At 41.5% G+C, this 15075-nt stretch overlaps 2 protein-coding genes across 4 annotated transcripts in view; both read right to left on the reverse strand.

The window, feature by feature from the left end:
* RANBP2 (RAN binding protein 2) overlaps positions 1-3053 on the reverse strand; it is a 42435-nt gene extending 39382 nt beyond the window's left edge. Inside the window, exons 1-3 of the mRNA XM_015419711.1 lie at positions 2715-3053; positions 1116-1183; positions 649-760 (exon numbers count right to left, since the gene is read on the reverse strand). Coding sequence (XP_015275197.1) covers positions 649-760; positions 1116-1183; positions 2715-2789 — 255 coding nt within the window. The 5' untranslated portion in view covers positions 2790-3053. The remainder of the gene's footprint in view (positions 1-648; positions 761-1115; positions 1184-2714) is intronic.
* Positions 3054-6174: 3121 nt separating this feature from the next.
* LIMS1 (LIM-type zinc finger domains 1) overlaps positions 6175-15075 on the reverse strand; it is an 88175-nt gene continuing 79274 nt past the window's right edge. For 2 of the 3 annotated variants that reach the window (XM_015419714.1, XM_015419712.1), the window contains exons 6-10: positions 13432-13582; positions 11815-11907; positions 10497-10545; positions 9924-9999; positions 8910-9104 (exon numbers count right to left, since the gene is read on the reverse strand). In XM_015419714.1, coding sequence (XP_015275200.1) covers positions 8957-9104; positions 9924-9999; positions 10497-10545; positions 11815-11907; positions 13432-13582 — 517 coding nt within the window. In that variant the 3' untranslated portion in view covers positions 8910-8956. Of the gene's footprint in view, positions 8051-8909; positions 9105-9923; positions 10000-10496; positions 10546-11814; positions 11908-13431; positions 13583-15075 lie in introns of those variants that run through there. The other variant, XM_015419713.1, reaches the window with a different exon arrangement.

A 15075-nucleotide genomic window follows, 5' to 3' on the forward strand; every position in this document is an offset into this window, starting at 1 on the left:
CTGGGGTCTGTCCACTGCATCTTATCCCACATCATAACAGCCCTGACAGCAGCAGCAGCAGCAGAAGTGTTGGTTTTATAATCCCCTCTTCAGTACCCAAAGGAGTCTCAGAGCGGCTTACAATCACCTTCCCTTCGTCTGGCTGCATGTGGAGGAGTGGGGAGTCAAACCCAGTTCTCCAGATTAGAGTCCACCACTCTTAACCGCTACACAACAGATAAAAAGACTATAATTACATGGGGGGGGGGATTTTTCACTGAAAAACACAGTATTGGAAAATATTCTGCCCCGTGTCACTGCCTGCTCCTGGAGCAGGCCCACACAGCTTGTGACCCACAAAGCCATATGCTGCACAATGGTGCCAGAGGACTTGTTTCTATGACTTATTCGAAATTGGATGATGGCAGCTTTGTTTTAAACAAAAAGTTCAGTATTATATTCAATTACCACTACTTCATGCTTGGAAACTCATCACAGAGATGCTTTGGATCAACTAGACCGACTGGCCTTTGACAATGTACTATAGTAGCCTAAATAGCCTAGCAAATGTTCACAAGTTCACTTAAACAAGCTTGCTAGCCCTTCCTGAAGAAGTTCCTCTAGGAACAGTAATACTGTAGACAAAGTTCAGGGTCACTAATTTCTTACCTTGTAACACCCAACAGCTTTCTCTATATTATCTTCAGCTTCACAGAGTTGTCCCAAGAATCTGTGTGCCTTGGGGTCTCTTTCTTGGACACTGAGATATGAAGATATGTACCTTCACAAAAATAGCATAATAAGTTATTACAATTCATCTGTAACAAAGCATTGAGTTCAGTGGCACTATTAAGAGCAACAAAATTTTATTCAAGATACAAGCTTTCCTGCATTGTTAATGAGATCTATATTTTCTCTATAATTAACCAATATTGAGTTCTAGTCTTATTTCTAATAAAACCATGATACCAGTATCCATCAAACTTACTACAGAACATAATTTAAGTGTTTTAACTATAGAACTGAAATAAACTATAGAACAAGAAATGAACTGAACCCGACAAAAAACCTGTAAATCTCTTGCTGCAGCAGTTATGGTTTTAGAAAAATAAAAGACTGTTATATACAAAAATTACCTTTTAGCAATGTCATATTCCTTTGCTTCATAGTATAGCTTAGCAAAAAAGAATCCCTTCATGGATTTCTAAGGAGAAAGAGACATTTTTAAAGCAAAAAACCAATCAATGAATAGTTGAATTTCCATTAGAATACCCCTAACCTAAAAGGACCAGTGACACAAACTTACAGTTGCTAAAGCAATAGTGCTACAGCAGTTAGCATGTCACTGCCCAAGCACTTACCCATCTTTTGAGCCAAAAAAAGATCAAGGCTGCTTTCAACATTGTTAAAGAATGAAGTCAGAACACCAAAATACAACAATACCAAAAGCCCTATTATATCCAACCACACAACATTTAACAAGAACTTAGCTCCAAAGCCCAACAAAAGCCTTGCTCCTTAACACAGTGAAGGAAAGCCACACCCATCACTCATGGGAAGGAGTTCCAGGCTCTCGGTGCTGTCCCTAAAAAAGCTCTGTTCTACAGCCACCCACTGCACCTCAGATGAGGGGGATGTGAAAAAGATATTTTTTTAAAATGACCCAATTGTATGATTTATACAAAGGGGCATACCTTGAAAATCCTGATCTTGGGTTACTTAGGACTTTTAAGGGTAAAACTAGCACACTGAATTTGGCATCAAAACCAACTGGAAGACAGAGTAGCTTTTAAGGGTTTTTTAAAATAATGTGCATGTGTACAGACGCACACAATCTCTTTCTATTCCTTAACATGGCATACAATACAGAATCCACTCCACTGCTTTGCCTTCTGGCATTCAGCCTTGTATGCCCAAAATGTTTACACAGACAGGGCAAATATTCCCCCGGCATACAAACAAGAAAGCTGCTTATCAGGAAGCAAACTAACTTCTGGTGGGGCAGACGGTCACTCTCCTGGATTCTTGGATGCTGCTCTTTATTCTATTATTTAATAGCTGAAAATTGTTCTGGCATGCTTGCACAGACGCCATCTTCAAAATTCCCCAACAACTGTTCTTATTCAGTGTTAGCAATAACCTAATGGAACTTTAAAAAATCATTTCCACGTGATTCTTGCCAGGCTCTGACTTCCCTGGGCGCGGGAGAAAACCAGCGTGCAGCAAAAACACAGGAACGCCCTCAAAAACGCTCTGTCGGCATCAGGAAGCCCCACCGAACCACCTGCATGAGCGGCTCCCTGTCCAGGGCAGCCACCGGGCCGCAATAACGGGACGGAGAAAACAGCGAGCCTCTCCAGAGCGGCAGCCGAATAAAACCAGAGCCCCCCCCAGACACCCAGCGACATTTAGTCCGGCATAAACTTCCGTGAGTCAAAGCTTGCCATGCGGCTAAATCTTCGTGACTCACAGCAGCTCAGCTAAACACTTTTAAGGAGTCTTTTAAGGGGCCACGGGGGGAGGGGGGGCTTCCCTCAAAAGCCTCCCCCGCCCCCTTCCACACACCGGCGCGCCTGCGTACTTGAGCTCATGCGCTCCCCGGGCGGCAAGAGGCTCCCAAGAGGTGAGTCTTCGAACGCCGGCGAAGGAATAACCCCCCCCCGGGGGGGGGGGAGTCAACCGGGTTAAAGAGAGAGAGAGAGAGACGCGCCTCCGCCCGGCTCCCCAGCGCTCACCTCCCTGGGAGAAGGGGCCGAGGCCAGCAACGAGGAGACGTAGCGATCCACCTCCGCCTTGCTGCGCCTCATCATGGTGGCCACCGAGGAAGGCCGCGCCCAGTCCTCCTGGCCCGCTGCTGCCTCCCGAGCGTCGTCACGGAGAAGAGCCTCAGACGAGCCCCCGGGCCCCGCCGGCCGTCGGAAAACGCCGTTTGGAAGAGCAGTGACGCCGCGGCGCGCGACAAATGGCGCGGCTATATTGGCTGGAGTGACGCCAGCGCCCCCGCGCCGGAAATGGTGCGAAAGTAGGCGGAAGTGAGGTGCTCCCCTAAGGAGTGGGCGGGGTTTTTCTCCCCCCCACCCCAGTGCGCCTTCGGCGGTAATCGGCGGAAATTCTGCTACGTGCTTCCTCGGGAGTCAGGCTCACTGGGGCTTGCTTGGTTTACGGATGCATAGGCTCGGGCAGCTCAGCTCTCTTCGTAAACCAAATTGTAGGGAAGCAAAGGGTAATAGCCTTAGAATAAAGTTTGGGGGTCCAGTGGCACCTTTAAGACCAACAAAGTTGGTTTTCTTCAGATGCAATAGCCTTAGTGACTCATTGTTGAGTAAATATAGAAGGGACCACAGGCTCCCCCCCACCCTCACACGCCTTTTCAGTATCTGGCAACACAGACTTGGGACTTTATTTGCCGCCTTTTCCTCACCTTTTAGCAGTTTTATTTGAGCTGCATGTATGCACTTGAAAGAAATGGTGTTAAGAGCAGTTATTACAGAGTGTCCAGGTGAATTATTCCAGCGATATTGTGATCTTACAGGAGATAGCTTGTTAAGTGGCACGCTTCATTCACCAGCCTGTGTGGAAATGGAACGGCGTCCACCATTTTTAATCTTGTTTAAAATGGTTACCTTTGGAGCGAAATGATCGTTTTCAGGAAGAAAGTTCATAAAGTCAGCATGGGAAATAGAAACCAAAAGCAAATGCCTCTGAGTTTTGGAGAAATGAAACTCAAAAGGACCGATATGGAGAACTGAAATTTAGCGGTGTCTTGAATGTGGGAGTCCTGGACTCTGTGAACCAGAGGAACTAAGTTATGACGAAGGAGAAGAAACACTGTTGCAGCTTATGTGTACGGCTAAGAATGCTGACAGGTACTCCCGCTCAGGGCGAACACTAAACTGACCTCTGCACTCCTTATAACTGGCAATTTAAGGACAACACACTCTACACACCCTTGCCTCTTTTGCTGCAAATGTCTTCCCTCCCCAACAGCATGTCCTACTGACAACCTGTTGTTGCTTTTAGGATTCTGTGTAAACCCACAAGCATGCATTTTTGCAGTGCTTTAGCTAATATAAATTTTCAGCCTTGAGGTAAGTAACTTATGAATCAATGGTTTTATGCCCAGAACATACTTCACAACAGTTATTCCTTGATCTGCTCAGAGGTGTATTAAATCACAACTTTCGAGAACATGGTTTAATGAAGTCATGTCAAACGTGTAGATATGTCTGTGTAAGATACCCCCAAAATCCCAAATCTGGGTTGTGGTGAGGCTATCTTATTTTTTCTATAGCGTCTTGGTAAGAATTTTGGAAACTGCATTTTATCTTTAATTTAGAGAACATGAATTAGATGGTTTAATGAAGTCATGTCAAATATGTAGATATGTCTGTGTAAGATACCCCCCAAATCCCAAAGCTGGCTTGCTCAGAGGTGTATTAAATCACAACTTTCGAGAACATGGTTTAATGAAGTCATGTCAAACGTGTAGATATGTCTGTGTAAGATACCCCCAAAATCCCAAATCTGGGTTGTGGTGAGGCTATCTTATTTTTTCTATAGCGTCTTGGTAAGAATTTTGGAAACTGCATTTTATCTTTAAATGCAGGCTAGGTAGAAGGGATGACATATGCTCTTTTCATAATCTCATTTACATACATTGGTGTTTTCTGTACAGTTCTGATTCGTGTTTCTTTAATCTGTTCAAGGATAACTAAAAGTTCTTAACAGAATACTGAGTGATCATTGGCTGGGATACAAAGTTTTCATTAAGACCTGAAATAAACAGAACTTCTGAAATTGTATAGTCAGAGGACTGGAACCTTTACTGAATGATCATTGAAGGGACTGATCATTCTTTACATATCCCTGTGGTTCAGTGGTTAATGTGTTGCTTTAAAGTGGCCAAAGAGGGATTTTCCCCATAGGCATGTTTTAAGTAATGCCCCCCATGGGTAGGAGTAATTGCACAACAACCCTTCCCTCAAACAGTTGCTGGTATGATTACCAAGCTCCAGATGGGGCCTGGAGGTCTACCGTGTTTCCCCCAAAATAAGACACTGTCTTATATTTATTTTTTCTCAAGGTCTTATACCACAAATGCATAGAAATCCTGCTAGGGCTTATTTTGGGGGTAGGTCTTATTTTCGGGGAAACAGGGTATCATTATTACAGTTTATCTTCAGATAATGGAGATCAGTTTCCCTAGAGAAAATGGCAGCTCTGGAGGTCTAATTCTATGGCATCACATCCCTGCTAAGCTCCCTCTCCAAACTCCACCCCCCCCACCCCCCCAGGCAGGCATTGCCCCCAAATCTCCAGGAATTTCCCAGGCAGTTTACAACTGTAGTTGCTAACAGTGGTCACTTCCACATGGGGTTTGCTCTGGTTTGCACAGGCAGCAAAATACTAGTTTGAACTCGGCTTTCACTTTTTCAAAGTGTATGTAAGAGAGAAAAGGGATAAGGTCACTCCTTATATATCTGAAGCAAGAAGGGCTAGAGACTTGTTTTTTAAAAAACGAAATCTGGGAATTCTGAAAAGAGAATAGATTGTGGCAATAGATCATTACAACTCTATAGCAATCTAGCAGTTACCAGTTTTTAAAAGTGTGGAAAAGCCCTCTGGTGGCATGGGGTGTGTGTGTGGCAGCCCCAGAGAACTGAAGCCAGGAGAGTGCTGGCAAAATTGCTACATCTCCCCACCACCACCACTGAACAGGCCTCTGCATTTGCAGCATCAACAAGAGGACAACAGAGAACTGTCATTGTCTGGAAGCAACTGGTGTTTCCCAGAAAGGGCTCATCCTTGATCATATGGTACCAAAAATATCATGATGGCGTGCTGACATAACCCCACATACAAGCAGAGGAAACTGAAAGCATAACCACAAACAGAAATGGCAGACAGCGTTCCACCGCAACTTCCAACAAGGCATGGGTCGAAATTGGTCCGATGACCATGTCCCTCAGTCCTAAAATATGGCATCCCCAAGGAGAAAGCGAGGAGTTACAGGAATTCAGAGCACCTAGGTAGTGCCACTCTCTCAGATCACACTATGTACAGAATACCTGGGTCCATTTTGCTGTTCGTCACAGTTATTTGACATTAATCATTACTGTCCTTCCAGTCAGCCTTCCAAAAAGAATTTTTATATATTAATTTGTTGGAAAGTTTTAAGGCATCAGGGGAGGGGGTGGAAGAGCCAATTTATTTAACACCACAGGTTTCAAAAAGTAGATAACACTGTATTTATTGATCCATTAATACAGTATATACTCAGTTGGAGCTGGGACTATTTTATTTCATGTACTATTTTAAAATATCTGCACAGAAACATGCCTTGAAAGTTCAGGCATTTGTAAGTCCAAAAAGCTTAACTGTATGCCATCTTTTGGAATACTGTGTACATTTTCTGCATAAAAATACAAAATTAACATTATATAAAGGGTAAATACTTTGACTACTATTGCATAAGGATAGCAGAATAAGGCACAACAAGGAAATGAAATACAAAAGCACACAGAAACATGTCTGTTACACAGAATGATTCCTGCAGAACTCAAGTAGCTTTGCTAGTGACAGCAAAACATTGCTGTTTCCCACTTTCGCATGCAATCCTAAAATTATGCAATGCAGAGTAGTCTTGCTGAGGTTGCTTTAAGAACTATGGACTTTGTTCTGCTCAACACAGATTAAGGTTGCAGTCCTATGTTCACTTAACCTGGGAGCAAACCCATTGAAAAAAGCATGACCTTATTCTGAGTAAACCTACAAAAGATTGCACTGTAAATGCCAAACCTTAATAATCTTTGAACAATACAGCATTTCTGCATATTATGAAATAGTCTTTAAAATGGGTATCCAAAGAATGGTAAAGGAAAAAAAACCCTGCTATGTCCAGGATGTTTTCACTGGGCCATTGGACTTTGGTTGGTTCTACTATGGTAGGCTAACATGGCTCTCCTTTGCAGTCATTAAGAGGCTTTCTGACAATAGATTCCTCCTAAATGTTGAGAGTGCTGTTCTGTTGTAAAAGCTTCCAGCCTTCAGAGTAAGAACAGAGCATCCAAAAATGTGTCCGTAACGTCCCATTGGCTCAAAAACAAAGAGGCAATCAAGAATAACTCTTTGTGTTTTGTTTCTTTTTAAAAAATACTCATGATTTGTAGGCCATCTACATGCTGAATATTTCAGGCTGGCTGTACCAGGGCACAAAGAAGAATGAAAATTAGCACCAAAAGTTGGAACCTTCCACCAAGTTAATTCCTCATTTATACCAGGAGTAGTTTAGTGGAAGGGAACTACCTTATCAATACTGAATCCAGAGATGAATATTTTAGCTGTTATGTAGCTATCTGCTCTCATATATGTGTTCATGCTATGTTCCTACAAACTGTCAAGAGTTTTTCTTTTGTCTCTTCCTGGCCTCGCATGTCGTTGTCCCCCCACCAAGCCCTGGTGGAAAAATAAAGTTGGCCCAATTGGTGAGAGTTACTCTGAACTCAGAGAAGTAATTTTCAGTGTCATAAGCAGAGATATGCTCTTCAGAGCCCACTGAAGTCTTCTTAGGAAAGTTCAGGTGGCTACCTGCAAAGGAGTATGCTAAGTGGTGCCCCCTGTCCACTGAAATGGATCCCACTGCGGTATATAAATGTCCCAGTTTTTATCTGCCATTTACTCTGCAAATATGATGTACGCATCTACAAATATGTGTGTGTGTGTGTGTAAAATACAGGATTTTAATTGTTGGATATGAGATTATGCAAGATGTAAAAGGTTTTTTAAAGAGGTATATTTTCAAAGTGGCCAGGCAACAATTTCATTATGAAGCTAGTCATGCAGACAGGAATGAGGGAGGGAGTTGCTTGGGTTCCAACGACTCAACAAATAAGTCTTCTGTAACAACAGTACTGTTTCCTAGTTTTTATGCAGCAAGATGAAATCTGAAGCTCGGCCTCACTTCCTCCCCAAAGTTTCTGCTAATTTCTTCAGTCTTTTCTTGAGCTCCAGAGGAAACTTCTCATAGCACTTCTTACAGACAGGCTTCATGTCAAATTCCACAAATTTGTTTCTAAAATTAGCAAGGAAGAAAAAGAGAGAGAGAGAGCTTTGGTAAAGTGTGTATGCATTTTTGTGAAAACGAATTTAGATTTATACATAAAGCAATCTTTACAACTCAGTGGAGATCAGACAATTCTCTTTTATCATTTTACTAACAAAGAAGGTAAATACTAACTTACATTATTAAAATAGTTATACTCTGTTTTTGCAAAAGAGAATTTTATCCTCCAAAGCTTGCTAAAAATGGTAAACTAAGAGAAGCAGGAGATGCTGCATCCTAGCTCTATGGGCACTGTGAGTGAGCGTGTGCCGTCCAGTCACAGCTGAGACGTTCAGAGGTGGTTTGCCACTGCCTGCACCTGCGTCATGACCTTAGTACTCTTTGCTGGTCTCCCATCCAAATGCTAGCCAGGGCCGACCCTGCTTAGCTTCTGGGATCTGACAAGACGAGCTAGCCTGGGCTACCCAGGTCACGGCTCAGTGGGCACCAGCCACTTCCAAAAAGCAGCCAAAATGGCAGTGTACAGGGGCCTGTAACCCAGCAGTGGGCTTCTGCAATCCATGTAAGGGTCTTGACCCAAGGGGCGAAAACCACTGCTTTAATGCAAGCAGCACATAGTCCACACACAACCCCTGTAAAAAGCATTGAACAGCTCAGGTATTCTCCTGGGGGAAAAGAGTTGTACTAAATTAGAGTTTTGTTACTAAAGGGAAAACAAATACTGTGTCTTACACATTGGATGACCATGCACACCTACAATTAGGAATTCATTGCTAGAATCATTACCAGAAGTCTTAGAATTGCTTTTTGATGATCCCCAAAGTCACACGATAAATTCTAAAAGCTAAGGTGTTCCCTAAAAACTGACCAAGAACAAGGAAGGAAGACAGATGGCAGTAGACAGGAATGAAGCATTTACAGACAGATGGGCTTTTTCTTTTTGGTTTTGTCTTTATCCTTTGCTTCTCGCTCCCGTTTTGCAAGTCTCCGCTTAAACTCTTCAGGCATTTGCTCGTAACAGTGTTTGCAGACAGGTTTGAGATCGATTTCTACAAACTTGTCCCTTTTAGGTTGGGCGAAGAAGAAATAGAAAAGAGAAGAGGACAGAGTCAAGATACAGGCACAGTGGTAAAAAGAAGTGAGCGGAAAACAGAAATGGTGAAAACTGTAAGTATATCAATAGGAAAGGATGCTTGTGCCTCTTGCTAAAGGCTGAATTATTACACCAACAATGATTTCATCCTTGCAAGGTTGGGAACCGAAGAAGCATGTTCCGAAAATTTTGTACGCCCCCCCTGCGCACTGCATGTATCCTGTGAAAGGCAAAGATTTAAACAGAAGTTTGTACACATTGTAGGGATCTCCAATGAGTTCTGACTAAAACAGTGTGCACCACTGGGCAACATTTGAAAAAGTAACGTTTGCTTCTCATGCATTGTAGGGTGCACACCATGTACCATTATGGTATACCAGCTGACTTGAGAATGTATGTAGCAGTCCTAAACATTCATACTGAACTGCTCCGCTTCATGCTGTGTTTGGTTATATTGCCACAATTAAGGAATCTATGATCACGTGTATCCTGTGGGAGAAAGGGAGCAATACATCACGTGCTCCACACAATGCAGAAAAGCTCCCAATAAACCAAGGCAATATTCAGGGATGTAACCTAGGAATCATGTTGAACAAACACAGTTCTTATTCTTTTCCTTCCCAATAAAAGCAAGTCTCCCTATAGCAGCAGCAGCAAATATACAACCACGCCCAATAAAAGCAAGTCTCCCTATAGCAGCGGCAAATATACAACCACATCACCCGACAATCTGGATGATGTCACTGACTCACGACTGCTTTCATTATCAGAAGCACCCTGTACACTTACTTGAGAGTTAACTTAGTGTTGCAAGTGGAGCATGCGAAGCAGTTGACACACCAGGCCTTATTCAAGGCTGAGACAACTAGGAAAGAGCAGAGAAATTACAGGATTAGCCAAAGGGGCCATTTGTCCAGCTAAAGCACATCTGCTATAACACACAGCAAAACTAACATTTTTGGGGGTATATTTAACATTTATTTCACATAATTGCAAAGCCTATCGATCACTTACACACACTGAGACCAATCCAAATCTTTTGCATACCAAACCTCAACATTTACACAGGCATGCCTAACTAATACCAGCATAAGATCACTTAAGTTCTGATATCATTGTACACCTGAGAAATCAGGCTTCAATAGAAGTCAGTCTGAAAGTCAGTGATAGAAGTGAATGAATCCACCTTTAAGTGTCTCACTGCAACAGAGAGATCCCAAGCCCCTGTTTAAGATCATTCTGCATTTTATTTTGAAATGCACTCAACCAGCTATCTATGGTGAACTTTTTTCCCTTGAATAGTTTTCACTAAAATGCTTTTTGCTGAAATTGTGAAAAATGTGTAAGCAAATGAAAACTCACCATCTCCTTCAATCACACGATTACAGTGGAAGCAAACATCACCAAACAGCTGGGGACATGAAAAATATTTTCACACTCACACATCTGTCCATAGCATTTGAGGAAATAAAAGCAGTTGAACGTGTGTGTGCTTTTTAAATAAAAAAAATTACACATATGGCAGCATTGTTATCTCACCATTGTAATTAGTATGATTTGCAACAATGAAGGAACTGATGCAATCTATTTAAAAATGCAAATACTGACAGCAGGATTGGGCTGTTAATAATGTAATGTTCGTACTGTTTCTGAAAATTTTTGCAATTAGATTAGGCTAATTGGTTCTTTACAGCATCTCTTCCTGCTTAATTTCACCCAGGTGCTCCCAAATTGCACTTTATCAGCTGAAAATGCAGAAGGAAAACTGAAAAGCCTTTTTATTAAAATGGAGAGAGAGAAATACACAGGAACATTTAAATTCTAAAATAAAGACTTTGTTTTCTCTTACAATTCACCCTCGCTGCAAAGACATTCTAATCTGATGAAAGGCTATTTATTATAGTGTAAATTGTATTATCATAACATGAAAATCAGGAACAGAAATGACCACTTGGTGGTGCACTGTAAAGGAATGATTCTGTATCTAGTCCCAAGTGGAAGTAATACAGGATGTCACAGACTAACCCAAACCTGTAAAATGGTAGTTTGTTTTTTAAAGCAGGCTACCATGGAAGGGTATTCCTTCAGCATCAAATAACTAAGTGTTGACTTCTTGACAAGTGATGACCTTGGTAATGAGTGAATAAATAAAACCATTACACTCATGCATATGTACACTCAACCCCCTGAGGGGACATCTTAGAACAGATTTTACTGTATCAGTATTTTTAGCCCATGCTTATATAGTTTTCATCATGCTGCTTTCCACATAGTCATAATGTTTCAATACTTATACACAAATAAAGCTGAAACAAATGCAAAAAATTAAATTCACCCGAATTCAAATGTGATATCTATGTTGCAAAAAAACCCTGTATGTAAACCAGTTATGGTTTACAGCTGAAAACTGGAACCATCTTCCCAAATGTGTTTTGAGTCAAGAAACCAAGAAGAAAAAACACCAGAATGCCACATCAAAGGCAGAATATCAGACACTCCAAAGCTTTTAAAACAGATTCTTATTCCAAGTCGCTCTATCATGAAATGCTGGAAATTTGCTGAATTTCACATCTGTGTGATTTTTCATTTTTTCATCACTTATTACTAGACATAAAAAGGGCAGAACTGGGACTTCAACATGCTAAAAGCTCTATCATTACAAGGCAAGATGCAATCATACCTGATTGTAATGGGTTTCACAATATGCCAGTCCCTTTCTCTCATAGTGGCGGTGTCCCAGGAATGGTTTCTCACACTTTGCACACACAAAATGCTGCAAAGAAAAAACATTTTGGGTTATCTGTAGAAAGATCATTGGGTTGAATCTTCTGGGCATTTCACTAGTGGGAATGCACCTCTCCCTGTTTCCCCCCAGCAGCTAACTTTGTCCTCCCCAAAGGCAGGGAGTCAAAGGCCACATATTAAAAAAAGAGCCATATTTGTCAGGTGGCTACAGTGAGGAGACAAATCAGAGAAGATTTCACCCTCCTTCCTCTAACACCAGTGAAACCTCCACAGAATCCAGCTAATTTCTTCTGAAGCTGTTAAAAGCATGAGTCACTACATCACTCTGAGTGCGTCATCACTTAAGCTTCGCTTTAATATATCATCCTTGATTTCATTCATTTTTTCAAGATTGCCCCTCATTTATAAGCATATTTAAAAACACTGGACTACCACACACAAAAAAGTAAGATTGCCAATACAGCCTTAGATATCCTCCGCCATTCCATTCCAAAACCCTCTTTATGATGAAATCTATTTGCCTCAAAACGATACTGCTTTAAGGAAGATAAACAATAAACCATCTTATATGAAGAGAAAGTACAAAGGCTGTAAATTCCGTAAGGCAATGCACCCTTCTTTTACTATATTCTGTTCAAAAATCAAAATGCATCTTTGTAAATAATAGCATGATTCACAAGGTTTTGCGTGTGCTGTGGTGTAAGTCAGTGCAGAGTGTTAAACAGAGCATTAGTGCTGATGTCAGTAAGCCCTTCCTTAAAATACTCTTTAGGAAGAAAGCTCACCAGGAGTCTTTTGATTAATGCATTTACTTGAAAGGAAGACAACCCTGTATATAAAATGACCCCCCCCCCATACAGAAAAAGTTTTTTATTACTGGACATATGAGAATTTACGATGATCCCCTTTTTTGATGGCATACTTGGGGGAAAAACTAGTCTTGCATTAGAGTAGATAGTGTATTCCCTTCCTTTTAAGGTACTGCGAAGATAAAATGAGACAGGAGTTATAAATTACTGAGTAATTAATAACTAATGGCTATGATCTCGCAGAACAATTCTTCTAATGGAAGGTGGGCATTTCTCACTGATGCCCTCCTCCTCCTGTCACGGGGGGTGTCTCCTCTCTTTTAGGAACAGCAGTTTAGGGATCATTCTGGGCTGCAGTGAAGCAGGGAAGGTAAGACAGCTTTGTGCTGCTGATGGAATCCCTTCCGCCAGCTGAGATTTACAGAGATTCAAGCCAATAAATGGTAAAGCATATGTCCTTTCAATCAGCTACCTTAACCAAAGGAAGCTGATTCCACCAAAATAACGGAAATGCATTTCCGAAGAATCTGTTAATCTTTATTATTAAAACATTTCTGGTTCTCTCTCTCTCACTAAGAATGGACACTTCAAAAAGCAGGAGAAGTTTATATATTTTAAGTGATGCTTTTGCCTATTTTAATGTATCACAGCTTACAAAATGACACCAAACCTAGTAACCATTTCTGAAGACTCCATCTCGCTATCTAATTATTTTCCCAAGCAGAATGCATGCACATGCTTACCTCGACGTGCCACTGTTTGCCCATTGCATTCACCACTCGCCCTTCAATAGGTCTCCTGCATGCTCCACAGATGGGGACCCCCATTTTGTCATGGCAAGGCAAGCAGTACAACTCCCCCTTCAATTCTCGAGCATCAGCAGTAAGCTCCTTTCTGTTAATGACAGAAAGAGAAATTGATCAAAATGAAAATTCAGAAACCAGAGTACAGAGATATGTTTCCACTGGCAGATGTTCCAAAAGAAAAAAAATTATAAACTATAATTTATACTCCAGCAAGTCATTTCGGCGTTGCTGGGCCAGCAACTAAAAATCAGTTATATTTACAGAATGGCATGAATGCTGCCCTATGAAATAATTCTTGAAAAACAGTCGCTTTCCGCATTTCACACCAAGGGATCTGTTTTAAATAGACCTCTGTCATGTAAAGTGAGAATAACCAACACGTGGAGATGAATTTTGCGTCTGATTCTAGGGAATACTGGTTAAAAGTCCATCATTGTTGGACTCAATTTATATCTTATTTATTTATTTGATTTACATCCTGCCCTCCCCGCCAAAGCAGGCTCAGGGCAGCTTACATAAAATGCCATAGCTAAAACAACAATATAAGTAAAAGTTTAAAAACGCAACATAAGGTGCTAGTGAACAATTTACATGGCAATGGCGAAAGCAGGGTAGCATCAACATTCTAGTAAGTGAAGTATTGGGATGTAAGAGACAACTTATTTTGCTTTAATAACTATTGAGTAATGAACTTAGATAACACGAAAAGATAGAGATATAACTGTAATAGTTGACTATTAGTTACCTAATGATTTTGCAATGAAGAAGTGGATGGAGGAGAGAGGTTAAGAAATATGCAGGAGGTCGTAGCACTATGGGAAGCCATGTAGGGGGGGAAAGGGAGGGGGGTAGGATGTAACGGGTATAAAATGTATAACTAATGTTGGTTATGATTGATTATATCCTGAATAAAATTTTTGTTCAAAAAACAACAACATTCTAGTAAGTGTAGTCAGTATTTGTTGTTAAAGTTGGCGAAGCTCAGGCTGTCGGCGGTCGTACTGGACACAGGGCCTTAGTGTGTTGGGTGCAGCTCCTCAACTAAAGGCCTGGTGGAACTAGCATGCTTCTAGAGCAAAATGAATCCCCCCCCCCAACAATACATTAGCTTCCTGTTTAGGAAATGCAAAAGCAGACCTGGTCTCATAATGCTGCGCTTCAGATGCTTCCACCACACTGAGCCAACCAGAGAAACCAGTACAATGAAGCCCTATCTGTGCCACCATTAGCAGGCTTATGCCCCAGATGGACTAAGCTATTCTCATTAAAAAAGGCCCCTGCGTGAGGGAATTATAGCAGCTAAAGCTGCAATCTGGGGCCTGCTTCTAGAGCAAAATGAATCCCACCCACCCCATACATTAGCTTCCTGTTTAGGAAATGCAAAAGCAGACCTGGTCTCATAATGCTGCGCTTCCAATGCTTCCACCACACTGAGCCAACCAGAGAAACCAGTACAATGAAGCCCTATCTGTGCCACCATTAGCAGGCTTATGCCCCAGATGGACTAAGCTATTCTCATTTTAAAAAAGGCCCTGCTGAGGGAATTATAAAGCTGCAATCTGCAATTATAAATTATAAAGC

Source organism: Gekko japonicus, unplaced genomic scaffold (genome assembly GCF_001447785.1).
Source record: "Gekko japonicus isolate JY-2015 unplaced genomic scaffold, Gekko_japonicus_V1.1 scaffold1751, whole genome shotgun sequence".
Classification (NCBI taxonomy): Eukaryota; Metazoa; Chordata; class Lepidosauria; order Squamata; family Gekkonidae; genus Gekko; species Gekko japonicus.